The sequence below is a fragment of the Protopterus annectens genome, chromosome 11.part0 (assembly GCF_019279795.1).
Source record: "Protopterus annectens isolate FY-2018-M chromosome 11.part0, PAN1.0, whole genome shotgun sequence".
Lineage (NCBI taxonomy): Eukaryota > Metazoa > Chordata > Ceratodontiformes > Protopteridae > Protopterus > Protopterus annectens.
The window spans coordinates 252,449,503-252,467,405 of record NC_056745.1 but is presented as its reverse complement, the minus strand read 5'-3'; the positions used below and the strand labels follow the sequence as shown (position 1 = coordinate 252,467,405).

The following is a 17,903-nucleotide window of genomic DNA, read 5'->3' as shown; positions in this document are numbered from 1 at the left end:
ATCACCATATAATGGACAGAAATGGAATATTTATGGATATGGGGAACTTATGCCTGATACATGGAAGTCCTCATTTTTGCACATTCAGCCTCGCTGTTCTAGAACCTGGATGTATGATTATCTTTATTTTAAACTGCCATCTTCAGCAACAGTTTTATTAGCTGCAAAGCATTAAACAGTGATTGAAGATCCTTCCTGAATCCTCTCAAGTTATCACACTCACAAAAAAATATGTAACCAGGAGCCTTTTATACATGGTACACCTCCAATAGTCCTGAGAAGACCAAAGGAAAAGCCTTTGGCAATGACTTACAAAACTTGTGCAACCATCATTAATTAAAATATCTAAATCATCTAAATTTAACCACCCCTTTAGATATCAGGCACATTATCTTCCACATAAGGAGGTGTATGGATACAGGCAAATCTCACTTCTATTTTCCCGCGGTGTCCTGGAGGGAGTCTATTCCTTATATATTTTGCTCACTATATGAGTGATTGATTCCAACTACCCACTATCTGAGCACTGTAAGTATTTTAACTGTAAGCAATATAGTAATTACAGTTGCAATGTCTCTGCCAAGAACTTCCTGCAGTGGTTTCCTTTATCTCTCCATGCATTCCTTTCCCGTCTACACTAGACATTAATGAGCAGGTAGCAGCACTTCCTTCAAGCCACACACCTCTTCACATAGGCTTACTGCAATACTTCCTCACAAGAATGCTCACTGCATTATTTTGGATTAAATAGTACTGCAAAAAATTGATATCTCATTCATCTTCACAAGCCCTGAGCCTATCCACTACATGCTGGAGAAGTTTTAGTCTTAACTTGTTTCAGCAAGAAAAACAGTTACGTTTTTTTTGGTTATCATGCGATATAACATTTTTTCCCAAAGCTTTATTTCACAGAATGTCAACTACTTATTCCCAGTGTTGTTTACACCACTACAGCCTGTACTGAAAGTTGTTATGCACCAGCACTTTGTACAGTGATAAAACTACTCCCTGATAGGAGCTTGTGATGACTTTGTGTAATGATTATGAACCTAATGATTTAGAATTCTGCTTGAATGAAAACAAGGAAATGACTCATATCATAATTAAAATCATGTTCAAGCAGAAAGCAAAGTCAACCCACAATCATTAAGATGACTTAATATATGCATTTCCCAAGTCACTACTGATAGCGTATAAAACAACAAAGTTGGCTTTAGCAAAATCTCATTTCAGCTGAAATGGCATAAATTAAATACTGGATGGGCAACAATCCTCCAAAGCCGCCATGTAGAGACTTTGTCCCTGCACCCACTTACATAAAGCAGTCTACTCCAAGGCATTACAAGCTTACAGTTGATCAATGAAGTGAATCTCAGTGATGCATCCAAATGCAGCAGCTGCACCTTTGGGGACAAGGGACATCTCTGCAGTGATCATGTTCTAAAAGAGTTCATTGTCACATTCAGTGACAATCACAACGACATCTGTTGCATTCATCACATACTACCGTTTCATAAGTTCATCAGTTCTAGCAGAAATTTAACAAAGGCCATCAACCAGAACCTAATATCACTTCTATTGCATCTATATTACATAATCAAACTTTTAAAAGTTCGAACATCATATGATCAAACTTTTAAAAGTTCGAAAATGTAATAAAAAAAAAATAAGCCAAGGGAAAAAACCTAGTTGAACAGTTTAAGAAGGGGCAAGCCTCCTTGCAACCCCCCCCCATGTGGGGGCTGCATCCCACCACACCCCCCGCTCTTTAAATATACCAACTTTGACATCGCACTACAGTACAGAAAAAGGAAATCTTCCCATTCCGCACTGGAAGGAGATCTCTGTTGAAATGTTTGAACTTTTAAAAGGTCGATCATATGGTGTCGTTCATATAACGTTCAAACTTTTAAAAGTTGGACAATGTGATATAGACCCCTTCTATCATACCTACACAAGTTTTAGTCGCCATTTCCACACTAAATGTGAATATGTTACAAATAAGAATGCTTTATAAACAGGTATAAATGTATACATATTTTCATAATACAGAGGCTTAAACACTAAAGAAGAAAATAAGAGGCAAGCAACACTAGTGAAAGACAGTAATACAAAAACTTAAGGATTCCTAGCAACTTGCTCCAATGCCAAAGGCTGCAATACTACTATACATTCAAAAGACAGATTAAGAAAGGATATGACAAACAGCTCCTCCCTCTTAAAAACGGTATAGAGACACAAAGGAAACTTCAAAACTCTACAAGTTGAATTTTTATAAGGTGAAGTCAACTGTGCTCTCCTTAGAAGTGGTACACGACTTTTCTGCCTTTAAAACATACAGTAGGACCCATCCTACCCAATATGACAAATCATACTTTTCATCTCATATTCCATGATGATTAATTGAGTTTATGACCTGCATTATTTCTAGCGCAACAGTGATGTAATAAAGTTATTAATAATGTCACTTAATAAATTGCACATTTTGCTCATTTTCAATAAAACATGGCAGTTGTAGTTTCATGTTTGTCACATATTTGCCATCATGAAATGCATTAATCATTGCCAAAAACTTCTCAAACCTATTGTCTAGCTTTGGCATAGAGTACATGTTTTTTTATCCTGAGAAATCCAGACTATGTAAGAATTCAGACCAATCAATGCCAATGTAAGTTTCATATAAATATAAAAACATACATATATATATATATATATATATATATATATATATATATATATATATATAGAAATAAAATGTACTTTTTAGCTTAAATTCCATATTATGCACATCTGGGGAAAAGGGACTTTAAAAATGTTGAATGGGCGTGTTAAGGCAAGTGTTGTCATTAGAACAGGTTTCTCAAAGTTTCTTGGGAAACTTTGCCCTGATGGTAGCTAATTGTGCACGCATGTGTGTGTGTATGCATGTGTGTGTGTGTCTGTATGCCTGTGAGGAATATAACAATATTAGTATCAATGTCCCTATAAATTTCATTAAATGTGTAAAATGTAAACCAGATGTTTTCCCATTACCCTTTGCTGCCCTTTTTTCATACTATGTAGAAACATTTAGAATGTTTCTTTGTTCTAGAGTTTACTGGATGCCAAAGAGCTCTGCTAGGAACTTAGCTCTATTCAGTGCCTTAACTTGGTTATCATATCTTGTAACCAACCAGGAAAAGGCTACATGTGAAACTAAATTAAGCAAAGATAAAAATGCTATCCCATTGGTCTTCCTGTATGTCACATAAACATTTAGAATTCCAAATCAGAAGTACAATGTAACTTTTACCTCTCATCCCAAGCAAATACAATAAAAACTACGTAGGTGATAACCAATAACAAACAGGCTCCAGCCTAAATTATAACAAGATAATATTCAAATGTTTTAGGTACATCGTCAAGATTCTGGAATAATTTAATGGAAATAACACTGACTATTCAATAATATTCAGTCTGTGAAGCATTTGCCCCTAAATCCTCTCAATTTTGAAACTCAGAGTCTTAGCACAAACTCTAGTATCCCTAGGAATATTGTAAGACAGCATAGGACAACCCGTCATAAGGTACAACCAAAAATCATGAGATGGCTAGCACAACTGCATACGAGATGTAACAAAATAATAGTAATGAAACTGTGTTTATCAGCATAGCAGCAACATTTTATATCCATGACATCTTTCTATTTTAATATTGATAATTCTCACAGTTTCTCCAACTATCCTTCATTGGCACATCTTTAACAAGGATTACGGTAGTTAGTTCAGCCCCCATAATGTAGTTTCACGTTCGTTGTTATTCTGCAAGTGCCCTTTAATCAGCAGCATTCATCACCACAGTGTGTCTCACATGTTCTTATAGAAAATGTAGTGTATGAACCATGATATTACATTTTATCTTACATTACGTTCATTAGCTTCTGTTACCTCAAGAAACCTCCAAGTCAAGGTGCTTCAGTAAAAGGTATTAATTAATCAATGACTTCCTAGCAGACTGCAGTCACTATAATCATGTACCACAGGTTAAGAGCAATAGAGGCTTAGTACATGCATAAAGTTCATGACCGCTGACCTGGATCTGCTGCTGAAGGAGGTTGATTTTGTGTTGTTGCTGCAGAAGTTGCTGCTGTTGTCTTGCAATCTGTACAAACAATACAAATACTCCTTATTAAAATATGACCCTGAAATTGCAAAAGCTTCTCATACGTATGCAAATTCTGTTAAAAAATCAATCCAGCACAAGTCTGGTGCCCATAGGTCAAGTATTTAAATAGCCTAATTGCATTTCAGAACATCATTGTTACAGTTTCTTTATCCTGCTAACAAGGTTTCAGAGAACAATGGATATTCGGTCATATTTGTTTTCAAGGGAAAAAAGGAAATGTCCTATCGTACAATACTTTTTAAGAGACTACAACATGTTTAATACATGTGTGGATTCGATATACAAGTCTATGAAGCCAGACAGAATACTTTCTTAACTTAAATACTTGAAGAAGGAATGAATTCCCAGAGCATATCATATGTTATATACATTACATATATATATATATATATATATATATATATATATATATATATATATATATATATATATATATCCTGTTAATTCATCTTTATACTAAACAGGCGTTGATATAATAAAAAAGGTATCATGAATTAAATAAAGTCCAAAGCTTAGGTGACATACTCATCAGAAGGACAAGCTGAGAAAGAAAATGTACTCATTTTACTGGATAACACCAGTTGAAAAGGGTAATTTTAGAAAATAAATCTGTTCACGTTACCTCTTGGAAAGGAATATTCACGGAGTGTCACTTATTTGAATGTGTGCATACTTTAACCATTTTAAATGGAATCTTTCAGTAGCAGCATGGTTGTCTAGATTGATGTTACATAATATGTCCACACTCATGCACGCATACACACACACACACACACACACACACACACACACACACACACACACACACACACACACACACACACACACACACACACATGAGAGCGCACATGCACACAAGCACACACTCATCAGATATGGAGATATTCATTTATACTGATTTTGCTGCCTTTATTCTTTGACCAAGTTCCAGAAGGTGAACTGCATTTGTTTCTTCAACATGCCTGTCCAAGGACAATTTCTAATTTTAAATGACAAATTTAGATTTTGTGATTACTCACTAATCAAAATCGCAGCAAAACCAAATCAAAGCATTCATTTGTCTTTGAAATTTTCTAAATAATGAAAGCTAGAATGTTTATTTCACTGATGAGTCTGATTTTGCTTGTATGTGGGATCACTAAATAATCCAAGCTAACCATTAGACAATGCTACCAGCTTAGAAAATATTAAGTGGGGGGTGGGCAGATAACTTGGCTCACTGCTATCCTGTCACATTTTTCAGATCAGATGCTGATGCAGTGTAATGATAAGGATGTGCGTCTCGCTATGGCAAGCAGTGGTCTAGTGCTGCAACTGTCAATCCATGTACATGGACTGTTGGTTATTTCCAGCTTTGTACTAAACATTTGTTGATGCAATAAAAAGGCACCATGAGCTAAGTAACGCCCACAGCTTAGAGGACACACTCCTCAGATGGACAACCTGAGAAAGACACCCCTAAATGTCCACAGTGGGCACACTGGCTGCTTTCTCCAATCAGTGTGCTCATTTTTGAATAAGAATTTACCTTGCACACCAGCAAGGTTACATGGAATTCCTTCCCGTGGACTACTGATGAAACAGGGCTCTTGTGAAAACTGCAAATAAAGCATGGTCCACTCACATAGTCTGCCCCTATATCATAAGCTGCAGCAGGATTTTGCAGCTGCGAGAATCAGTTTTGGTCTGTAAAAGCTGACTTTCATTCTAAAAAGAAAAGCAGACTGCCCTCTCTAAGTAATCAAGAATATTTTGGAGCAAACCCATCTTCCTGGCTAGCAAGAATCACTAAAGCAACACACTGACAAAGCAGCTTAAGAGTGTCATATGATTTGACCCACCTACCCTAGTAAATGCCACATGCAATCACTATGTATATATTCCGTGACCATGTCACATGCAATCACTATGTACATATTCCGTGGCCCTGTCACATGCAATCACTATGTATATATTCCATGACCCTGTCACATGCAATCACTATCTACATATTCCGTGGCCCTTCTTTTCCCTTTCCCTCCTAATGGTCACAGCAAAATTGCTACCTTGACTCTTGCAACATTTAAGAACATGGCACCCACATCAGTGGTCACAATCCAAAGGTTTATTCAATGAGATTCTTAAAGGCCTCTAACTCCTTACCTCAGAACTGTTATACATCTTTGAGCTCTCTCTCAACCCTCAGCAATGATGAAGTCTGAAACAGTGTGGACGAAAGCAGTTAATAATAAATTTCATATTTTTTTTCTGTTTGTATGTGTCACCATGTTGCCTATATTGGCTATTGAAATTAATATTTTGTCATTGGCAACTCATTAAGAGCTTGTGTGGATCTGTTTTGGTGGAATTATCTCTCTCAGCAATGGCATGTCCTAAGATCTCTAGAAAAATGCCACAGTCCTTCCTCTATTAAAGACAGTCACACCCCCAGAAATTGCTAACTAGAGACCCATTTCTCATCTCTGTCCACTTTCTAAACTTCTTGAATCTAAGGTTGCTGTGAAATACAAAGGACTGTTTATAGTCCAAGACTCTGTCATGAAGGTCAACATGGAATTAGGTGCAGCAACAGAGAACACAGCCCTAGTCAGCCTCATGGATTACATTTTTGTAAGAATACGGAGGCTCCCTTTTATAGTTGCAAGAACTGTTACTTCTAGTTTGGCAATCATGAATGATAAACAGTGAATCAATAGCAAATACAGATACTGAATTCCTTTGAAGATTTTTTTTGAAGAGTATCCCCTATAACCCCAGCATGTCTATATGTGCTACATCTTGAGATCACCAAATCTTAAAGACGGGGGAATAATCTGATGTACCACAATGCAAAAAACTCTTTTTGCACTTTGAGTCTTGTTGTTATCAGGATCACATTTATATTCATTGTAATTCCAAACAGATCCTGAATATGAATTAGAGTAATTTAACTAGATCATTTACACTGAAGTAGCCAAAGCTTTTGATATTACCTGCCACCAAATTCTTTTGGAAGAGCTCCTAATGTATGTCTTATGACATAACCAGTGTCCTCTGCCTGCTCCTTAGTTTACAGCTCATACAGGATATCGGTCAACTCTTCCTTACATTGTTCACAGGAGGCCTTCAGTGGCCACTTTTTAGCTTTCTTCTTTTTCCTTTCTGCATAGACTTATGTAATGTAAACCACTCTCAAATTTGATCTAGATTAAAGGTTGATGATCGTGCCCTTATTTTTTCAGTAACCACAGCCTTGACAGAAAAAGGCTTCATCTGAAACAACTTAGATTCAGTTTTTAACAGCACCAAATCATTGCTGACCTGAGGCCTACAAAAGGCTACAGCTGGGCAATGCCTCTTGGCAGATCAGCTCTGTTGACTTAGAAAGAAAATAGCCCCTTGTCTACTTTATACACTCAGAATGTGACTTGGTCCTACCTTTTCTTTAAAGCAGGCACAGTCTGAAAGTTTTACCAAGTTTAAAGGTGACTACAGTATTTTGGCATATTATCCATTAAAAAAAACATCAGTGCTAGGAAAAGGAGGTGCCATACATACAACAGGTATTCCTGTTGAAACTGAAATAATGATATCTTCAGTAATCAGAAATGAGATAAATGTGTGAAAGGGGAAGTGTATGCTAACTCCGAGACTGCACAGTGTTACTCCAAGGTAAGTTGATTTGGGGAAGTACATGCTAACTGCAAGACTGCACAGTGTTACTCCAAGGTTAGGTGATTTGGCAGAGTGTTACTCCAAGGTTAGGTGATTTGGGGAAGTGTATGCTAACTCTGAGACAGGACAGTGTTACTCCAAGGTAAGGTGATTTGGGGAGGTACATGCCAACTCCATGACTGCACAGTGTTACTCCAAGGTAAGGTGATTTGGGGAAGTACATGACAACTCCAAGACTGCACGGTGTTACTCCAGGGTAAGCTGATTTGGGGGAGTACATGTTAACTGCAAGACTGCACAGTGTTACTCCAAGGTAAGGTGAATTGGGGAAGTATATGCTAACTCCAAGATGGCACAGTTTTACTCCAAGGTAAGGTGATTTGGGGAAGTACATGCTAACCCAAGACTGCACAGTGTTACTCCAAGGTAAGGTGATTTGGGGAAATACATGACAACTCCAAGACTGCACAGTGTTACTTCAGGGTAAGGTGATTTCGGGAAATACATGTTAACTGCAAGACTGCACAGTGTTACTCCAAGGTAAGGTGATTTGGGGAAGTGTATGCTAACTTTATGACTGCACAGTGCTACTCCAAGGTAAGGTGAATTGGGGAAGTATATGCTAACTCCAAGATGGCACAGTGTTACTCCAGGGTAAGGTGATTTGGGGAAGTACATGTTAACTGCAAGACTGCACTGCCTTGGAGCACTATACTTACTCCAATGTAAGGTGATTTTATACTTAACACATATTACTATCAGGAGTGTGGGGGCTGGCAAATCTTCTTTTCTCCACATCAGTAGATGCAGGGTCCTGACAGCGACACTTCAGTGTTGTTACAATAAGCTTTGTAATTCACTGTAATTGGTTGCAGTAACATTTGTTTTAGCTGTGCAACTTTTTATTGTGGGATTCATACTCCCAGTTAGTTTGTGATTACAGTTTAGTTACTGTTTTTTTCTAGTACAGTTATTTATATACTACGAAATCTAGGCTGAGATCCAACATCTGCGTGCACACTGTCCTTTGGTCCACTCACATTAATCTTCATTCCTCTCATAAACAAATGTGCTTTCTGACTTTCCTCCCTACAAGCATAAAAGTGAAGCAAGCCATTATCTGCCAGTGATCCCAGAACCAGGGACAGCATCCCAGTATCAAACTACTTTATTTGTAAGTCATACTTAGTTCTGCAGTAGGAAATGAACTTAAGCAACCATTTCTCTGTAATAACTGTTCCAGAGATATTACACGAGGAAGACAGCTAAACTATTAGTGTGTTGTCTCAATCTCTAGTCAGATGGAATTGGTTTTTTCAATGCATTTACTATAACCATTTAGATTTGACATGTGCTTATAGTTCCTGAGTTTGAGCTGAATAGGTGTTTTTTTTTTCCTGGAAAACTTCTAGGGGTGACCTTTTACCCAGTCTCCCAATTAAACAAGTGGGAAAGGAAAATACACTGAAGGAGGACAGAGCAATGCTGCACCAAATGCAAATGTACACTGCAGAAGAGATGAAGGACAAACGTAGCAATTGTCAAAGTAAAGAGGGTATCAACCCCACCTTCTCAACAATGTGAAGTAAATAAAGCCCCAAGTGATAAAGGACTAGTACCTACATGACTCAGTGACAATTTTATTCCATCTTTAGAAGTTTTCCTCCAAGCTCATGCTAATATAACCATTTCCCTCTCTTCATTACTGGTTTCCCTCAATGTAAAGTACTGATAGGAAGGTCAGTATGAATCTATCAGTAAAGACATTGTTGAATATTTAAGAGAAAGAAATACAGACAGTAAGGAAGACTTTCAATGTAACTTTTTTCTTAAACATACATTTTTATGGTGCGTGTATGCATAGACACAAGCATGTGTGTGAGTGTACACACACACACACACACACACACACACACACACACACACACACACACACACACACACACACACACACACACACAGATATACACATGTAATTAACATGGTAGATAAAGCATTCTAAAAATTAAAATGTGGTGTGGGACCCACTAAGTATCTTTCACATACATTACTGATTTCAACTATAAATGCTTTCTCAAAATGATGCCTCTCAAAATATTTTTCAGTACTTTTACTGCATGGGTTCTGCAAAGGATCTGCATTGAAAACTAAAGATCAGGTAACTGATTCAGCAAAGTCTTACACAGTAATTTTAAAATTTAATTTTAAAATTAAGCAAAATAAAAAATTAAAAATGAACTAGCTAGTTTATATATAAATAATGTGCCACCTCTCCCCACGCTTAGTCAGACCACATTGCCAACTGTGCCTTAAACTCTGAAGAGGCAAATGTGGGAGGTGATGTCATCGAGTCAGATGAATGCTGGGGAGGAGATAATGAAATAGGACTGAATCATCTTCTTTGTTAGCAACATGCCAACAAATATTTTACATGCTTAAAACAGTTGTTAAAAATGGACACAGAAAATGTGATACAGAGGATAAAAAAGGAGCACACTCAAATGACTGATGAGTAGGCAGGAGGAGAAGGCAGTTCTACCTTCTTTTAACGCCAGGTGTTCCCTTGAGAAAACACTTCTCAAGCAGGTAATGGACATATGGAGGCTTGCATAGAGATGTTGTTCAATTTATTAAAAACATTCCCAGTGAGAGCAACTTAATATTTTACTTCACAAACCTAAAGACAGCATGATCTGTAAGCGGTGAAAAAAAGGTTTTTTTTTTTTTTTTTTTTTTTATAGACTAAAATTAGAGAAGCTGCTAGAAGCCGCAGTTCTCACCTGTTCTTGCTGTTGCTTGGCTAGTTCCATTTGCTGTCGTTGCTTCTCGATCTGCGATGCTGCCAGTTTCTTCTGCTCGTCACAAGCTGCCAGCAGCTGCTCCCGCAGATTGGTCAGCTGGTTGATCATACCCATTAGCTGCCTCTCCTTTTCCGCTAGGCTTTCTGGGGTCCCTGATGGTCATTCATTGTGAAAGTAGAGGTGAAGTGGGAAGGGGACAGAGAGGGAGAGAGAGAGAGAAAACAAACGTAAAACTTTAGTTTACCAGTCTAGAATTCATGCCGTTATCATCGGTATATATAACGATCTGAGACCCTGATGCAGTGATATCTTTCAAATAACCCTAACTGTTAAAAAGTTACATACTTTTCATCCAAAAGACAAAAGAATCCCGCCTACATACTGAGACAACAATCTTAGCTCAGCAGCATTGTGTAAAGGCATGTGTGAACACATACATGTTCCTCTATGTATATAGATATTTTTCTCCTTATGTGTGTGTGTGTGTGTGTGTGTGTGTGTGTGTGTGTGCGCGCACACGCGTGTGTGTATGTACATATATGCATGCAAGTGTGTGTGTGTTTTATATATATGTATATATATATATATATATATATATATATATATATATATATATATATATATATATAAAGCTGGTACAGCTAATGGAAAATCAGCACATAGAACAATGAGGCCTTTTCTTTGTGAAACTGCTGAACAGTCAGGAATAGGAATTTTGCCCTTTTCCCACTGTAGTGTAATCTTACAGTTGATATATGTAACTAGCATGGGTGTGGAGGAAAAAGTAAGATTTTATGTTTTTTTTTCCAGTTGTGTGAGTTTTCAGCAGTTTTGCTCAATATTGTAGGGTTCTGTGTGCCACTAGTGACTGATGAAAGCATACCAAAAGATGCACTTCCTGGAAATCAAATAAAATGAAACAAAATAAGACCAAAAAAGAAATACTTTCCTTTTCTGAGCTTATAGGAAAGACCCTACCACTACATTCTGATCATATTTGCCCAAACAGTTGCAGAGATACAGAAAGGGTTCACCACTTTAGCAACGCATGCTAACCATAACCCTGTCCCTGCTCCCAACCCTAATCCTATATCTTACCTTAGAAAAACCCTTTCCATAACACTGCACTAGACAAGATAGCCTGGATATGTACTATATACAAACACAAAGACACACAACATGCACTATACTTAAACCATTATCTTATCCTTACTGTAATCCTAACCCACAAATACTCACTTACAACACACACACTCCTAACAGAAGTGCCAAATCTTTCTGTATATACATACGTTTCAATTTTACAACCATAAATCATACTTACCTGCAATGTACCATCAAAACCAATTTGTCATATCCAGCATTTGCAAAACAGTGCAGTCACTTAAACATGCATTTAACCAGTTTTATCCCCACACAACACTTTTGAAAAAAGTGAAATTCAATCACCTATGCCTTCCCCCACGCACTTATAGAAGTATACATAAACATCTATATCTAAATCTATAGATATATAATTAAGTACAGATAAACAGATGTCAAGGACACAGCACATACATTTAAAAGAAAGGCCAGTTTTTCTGCTAATTTTACCCAGAAGTACTTCCCAGACTCAGACAGACAATAAGGTGAAGAATTTATCAAACTAAATATTATGCAGCGTGTAGTGAAATTAGAGGAGACAGTGCAGCAGATTTAGCTGTGAAACTTGAGACCTCAGCTTAAGTTTCTCCTTCCTTAAATAATACTAAAGATAACTCCTTTAACTGACTTTCCAGTGTATCATTACGTCTATTTCTTTCCCTATTAACATATATTTTTACCTTTACCAAGTTATAGCTCACAAACATAATTTGAAGAAGAAATGTAACAAAAATAATTATGGTCCACTGTACTTCATATACCATAGTAAGTATTGTGGGATCCCAATACTAATGTTCTGCGACACTTCTTCTTTTGGATTTTCCCAGTAAGGGGTCACCACAGCGGATCATCTGTCTGCTCATGATTGGCAGTGGAGTTTTACGGTGTCGAGTTGCCAGCCCGGTGCCTAACCTTCCACAGAATGCACACACACACTCACACCTAGGGCCAATTTAGAGTGTCCAATCCACCTACTGCATGTCTTTTGGGATGTGGGAGGAAACCGGAGCACCCGGAGGAAACCCACGCGACCACAAGGAGGACATGCAGACTCCGCACAGAAGGCATCTCAGCCGAGAATCGAACCGGAGAACCTCTTAATGTTCTGCAACGCTGCAAGTTAGAAAACGCTCGGTCAAGTATGCAAGTAAACCAGGATGAGCAGTGACAGTACAGTAATGTCTACTGTGTAATGCTATTACTCTCTTATGAAAATAACACTACTGGAAATACATCCGCTATATGGTGGGAGCATACCTCTCAACTGTACAGATTTTCACAGAATGTCCAGGTTTTTGCATCATATTTTTGGTTTGTTTCTTGTAAAATTGTGGTTTTCTGGCAAATCATCAGCAAATCATTGAGGAATGGAGTTAGAAAATAATGGCAGATATTTGACTCGCAGACTCCATATCTTCAGTAAAATGTATGTCAATACAAAACCTGTTACTATATCAACTTTCTAAGTTTGTAATAACAATATTTAAAACTTGTCCATCTTTTTTTGTCCTTTGTCCCCCCATTATTTGTGGCTTTGTTCAGATTTCTCACTCTAAGAGGTTGAGAGAAATGGGTGGGGGGCAGTAGTTAGTCATATTTTATTATATCTGAAGGGGTATCTCTTCAGGAATACCATAGATAAAAACAAAAGCGATCACTGCCTTTAGGGAAGTGTTGTAACAACAGTGGTTGCCCCTTCAATATGACTACATGCGTTCAATAGTTCATGCCTACCTCATGTACACACTGTAATTCCAGTGCTACTATTCTGCTTCTGGAAACAGACATGTTACCGGAGATCAGGTGGGGGGGGGGGACTCAAACTTGGATCTCCATTGTCTATGTAATCATATTCTGACAGACATACTTACTATTTATATATGGCTCCTCCCTGAGGTTTACAGAGAAGGAGCACCTAATACGGAGCTGAAGATGTTATCTCCTTTTCTGTTATTACGTGTGACACTTAAGTAAACAGGTACGTAGCAGGTGCCTTCAAACCAGAGCCTTTTTGAAAGCTCATAATACTATTACACGGCCAGTGTGACACACACTTAGTCATTGCACTTGTTAGTTGTTATTTCATGGGTGAGCACATGCATCCAAGTTAACAGAAGGAGTCATGTTAACTTTATGCAGCGAACATTTATTTTCTATGAAAGGCTGGCTTAAGCATAATCAAAGAATTATTTACAAATTCACTTTACAGTATTTTCCCCAGCAGTATTCTGTTTGACAGCAAAGCAGTGCAGTTTTAACTGAAGGTCTATCAATCGGGGATAACTTAATGATTTGTCAGTTTGATTTTTCCAACAATTGCCTAGACCTGTTCATTAAAAATGAAGTACTCTTACAGTCATAATGATTTCCCAAATTTTGAGTTTAATTTGGTTAATAAAAGAAATTAAGAGAAATTAAATACATTTCTCTATTTTTTTTTACCTTACAAGAAAAATACTTTTAATGTTGACTGCAATGTGAAGTAGTCTCAGACAAATTGTCTGCTGACTTACACAAACTGCCAGGTAGGTTTAACTGAATGTCTGATTTGACAGAAGTTACAATTTGCTGCAATATATGAGCTCATACATATTTCATATGCCTCATTCAGTTCTGGCAAACTATTAATTTATTTTCTATAAAGGAACTATTTTATTGCGGTAGCGTTGTTGCCTCATAGTTAGACATTGTCCGTTCGATTCTCAGTTAGAGCGTCTTCTGTGTAGCGACATGTGTGAATGGGCATTCCTTCATTGAAGGTTGTGCATTAGGCCCGGCAAGCCAGTATGTAAAAATCTACTGCCAATCATTAGCGGACCGGAGTTCCGCTGTGGCGACCCCTAACCGGGAAAAGCCGAAAGACACAAACAAACCAAATAAATACAAATAATATACAGATGTTATGAAGGAGGTATCCCGACCTGAATGAAGACAGACTACCTATGAACTACAATTTTACACCTGTAGCATTTCTTATTTATTTTAAACGCACATTACCTTAACGTCAAGTCAGTGTCATACATGATATGAATAGCCATTTGTCAGCATGCTATTATATTCCAAATAGAAAAAATAAATCAAGTTAACACATGTTCATTACAGTGAACTGTGATGTCTTAATTAAAATATAAATTATAAGGTCAAATATAAATACTTACAACATCAATGCTACTGTCAAAACAAAACTGTCATTGTTTTGTTTAACCTTAGCTAAAAAAAGCACAGCAGAAGTTAAGACCCCCAGCCTGACTATTCTCCACAGTATTCAGATGCTTGGATATATTTTTCTCAACAGAATAAATCTGTTCAGAAACTTCAAGATTAAGGAATATGTGGTATTTATTTTCGTATAAGGCACTTAAATGAGCCACAGTTAAAAGGGTATAGCATATTCACAGTGCTGTAAATTATTCACTCACAGCAAAGAATGTTGCACTTAAACAATACATTCTTCAGAGAGCCTTAAAAGTAAAGCAGAAAATAAATGACCTCACCTGCAAGACTGATGTAGTCTTGACAAAAAAATAAAAGAAAATAGCAGTAAAATATGTGGGGTCCCTTCCAAATCAAACTTTCGACCTCTTCCCAAAAAAGGCCATTAGCTTTATTAACAACTAATTTTTGCTTCAGCTCTTGCCAAAGACTTCCTTCATGTTTACCATATCCTGTTTCCAGTGAGCCCTTCAACTTCTGTATAGAATGCACATGTGAAGCAGGCAGAACAGTTTCACTTGCCCCTAGCTATGTAGCAAGCATGCTTTTTAAAACTGGCCTTCAATTTAAAAGCAGCAGCATAGTGGGAAAATGTTGACCTAAGTGATTATGTTTCACTTTAGATTGAACGGGACTATTTACTAACACAACTGCCTTCATTTTCTGACTTTGAACTTGATCTTGCACACTATTTTACAGTCCGTGCTGTGACACTAGCCAATTAAATGCAATCCTAGCCAAGATGTCATTCATGTTCTAGCTGTTTCCCTACAGTTTTGTGCTATCATCATCAACGAACACTCTCCACTTTATGCAGGTTAGCTCTGTTCACAACAAAAATGCATCCAACAGCTACATGAGAAGCAATATATAAACTAATTGCACAGGTTATTACTTCAGATTTTAAACACATTATTAGAAATTAGCATATAATTTACAAGGATAAGCTTCTGGGTAATGCAGACATAGAAAATGAGATTCATAATATTAAATACATATTTATATGCATTTTGTCAATTAGGCATTCAAATGGGACAAACAACCCTTTTTCAAAGAAGACTCAGGAAGGCCATAGCTTTAAGAACATCCTGCATTCATTCATTCATTAAATGCATTTGTAGATTACTCGCTTAGTCCAATACAAGGTAAAGGGGGAGTGCAGCATGTCCATGCACTCACTGAGTGAAAGTTATTAACAAAGCATAAAAGATATCCTGAATACGGTGCTAACCAATCACACGTGACAGACATACATTCTCACACACACACACACACACACACACACACACACACGCGCGCGCACACACACACACACACACACACACACACACACACACACACACACACACACACACACACACACACACACACACACACACACACACACACACACACACACACACACACACACACACAGTTTTCAGGGTGACAAATTCAACTTCACAATATTGCCGGGAAATGGAAAGAAACCAATGCACCTGATAAAATCCCACTTTGAGAGAGGAAGGATTTGCAAACATTTTCACAAGGAGTACCTAGGATGAGAACAGAACTACTGAGAAATGACAATGCTAGCTGCTGTGCCACTATGTTATCCATACAGTCTGACATAATCTAGTTTGGTAATAACTAGAACTGCAAGGGGAAGCTTTGCAATATCCAGGAATAATGGCAAACTGAAAGGTTAAGAGCTATACCACATTTCACAGTCTGACATATGCACTCTATTTAGAGATGCTACAAAAAATAGCAAAAGAAACCAAATAAAAAGACAACAGAAACATTTCTTGAGTAGAAATGTACAGTGTGTTTTCATGGCTGAGAGAAAAATAAAAAAAAAGGGAGATTGACAGAACCAAAGTTAACTGAAAGAATGTGAAACACAAGAAAGGAATAAAACACATGTTAGGCTGTATAGCAAGCGTAACAGTTTTTCATAAGGTGAAGCCCTTCTATGCCACATGTGAAATAACTTTGGGGCATGCCATTCATCTATTTACAGTAACTAGTTAACCCATTTCATTGCCACAAATAGACAGACCCTATCCCAGAAGCAGCAGTTGTAAAGCAGGACATACCAAGGACAAAATGCCCATTTGTCACAGTGCCATACTCGGCACAAAGATGCAAATGTGTACCCACAAAACTAGGGATGGTCTAGCACAACCAATCAACCTATGCAGTAACCTCTGAAGGGGGGGGGGGACCAAAGCAAGAGAAAGAACACAACAACAGGGTGAATATGCAAATTCCCGACAGATATAACCACGGTTGAATCTGAGCGCCAGGCTCTAGAAAGTATGATAGGTCAGACAGTAGTAGTAGTTTGTTCCAGCAGGGTGAGTACTACCTAATCAAATGCTCTGATACCAGTGATTAGGCTAAATTTGTCACACTGTGGAGAAGCTTATCATCTAAGTTTCCATGCACTATGTTAACAAGAACATTTCCAGATCACAGCAACCTTCATGGTAAAGGAAGCAGCAAACAGTGCAAAACCAACAGAAAAGCCAAACACTTTCATCTTATATGTTTAAGACTTCTGTACAAAAGTGACAAAATATGATATGGAAGGATATACAAATAAAGTCTACAAATTCTATGTGTCTTCTCTGCAATTCTACTGCTATACCTGAACATATGTAACAATAATTCAGATGCTATCTCTGCAGCAATGAGGCTTTGGCCCTGACTCAACCTCAAATGAACCATGTGCCCAGGAGGTGGAGAAACCCACTGGGAAGAAACTGGAATGAGAATGGTGTGAAACACCAGTTTGTTCATCCTGGTTGGAGGATGTAGGTGAAGTCATCCATCAGAAGCAACAGTGAAGTGATGACTCAAAAGTGCACGTCATACAGATAGGATCCTGGAGAGTAGTAAGGATGAGCTTAGCTAAGGAACAGTTTAGCAATCTATCTTAGCAAA

At 37.6% G+C, this 17,903-nt stretch overlaps 1 protein-coding gene across 8 annotated transcripts in view; it reads right to left on the bottom strand.

Moving 5' to 3' along the window:
• The window catches only part of SOX5 (SRY-box transcription factor 5), a 1,045,264-nt gene that overhangs the window by 385,060 nt on the left and 642,301 nt on the right, over positions 1-17,903 (bottom strand). For all 8 annotated transcript variants that reach the window (XM_044087686.1, XM_044087685.1, XM_044087683.1 and 5 more), the window contains 2 exons: positions 10,599-10,771; positions 4,072-4,140 (listed from right to left, as the gene is read on the bottom strand). In XM_044087686.1, the coding sequence (XP_043943621.1) occupies positions 4,072-4,140; positions 10,599-10,771 (242 nt within the window). The remainder of the gene's footprint in view (positions 1-4,071; positions 4,141-10,598; positions 10,772-17,903) is intronic.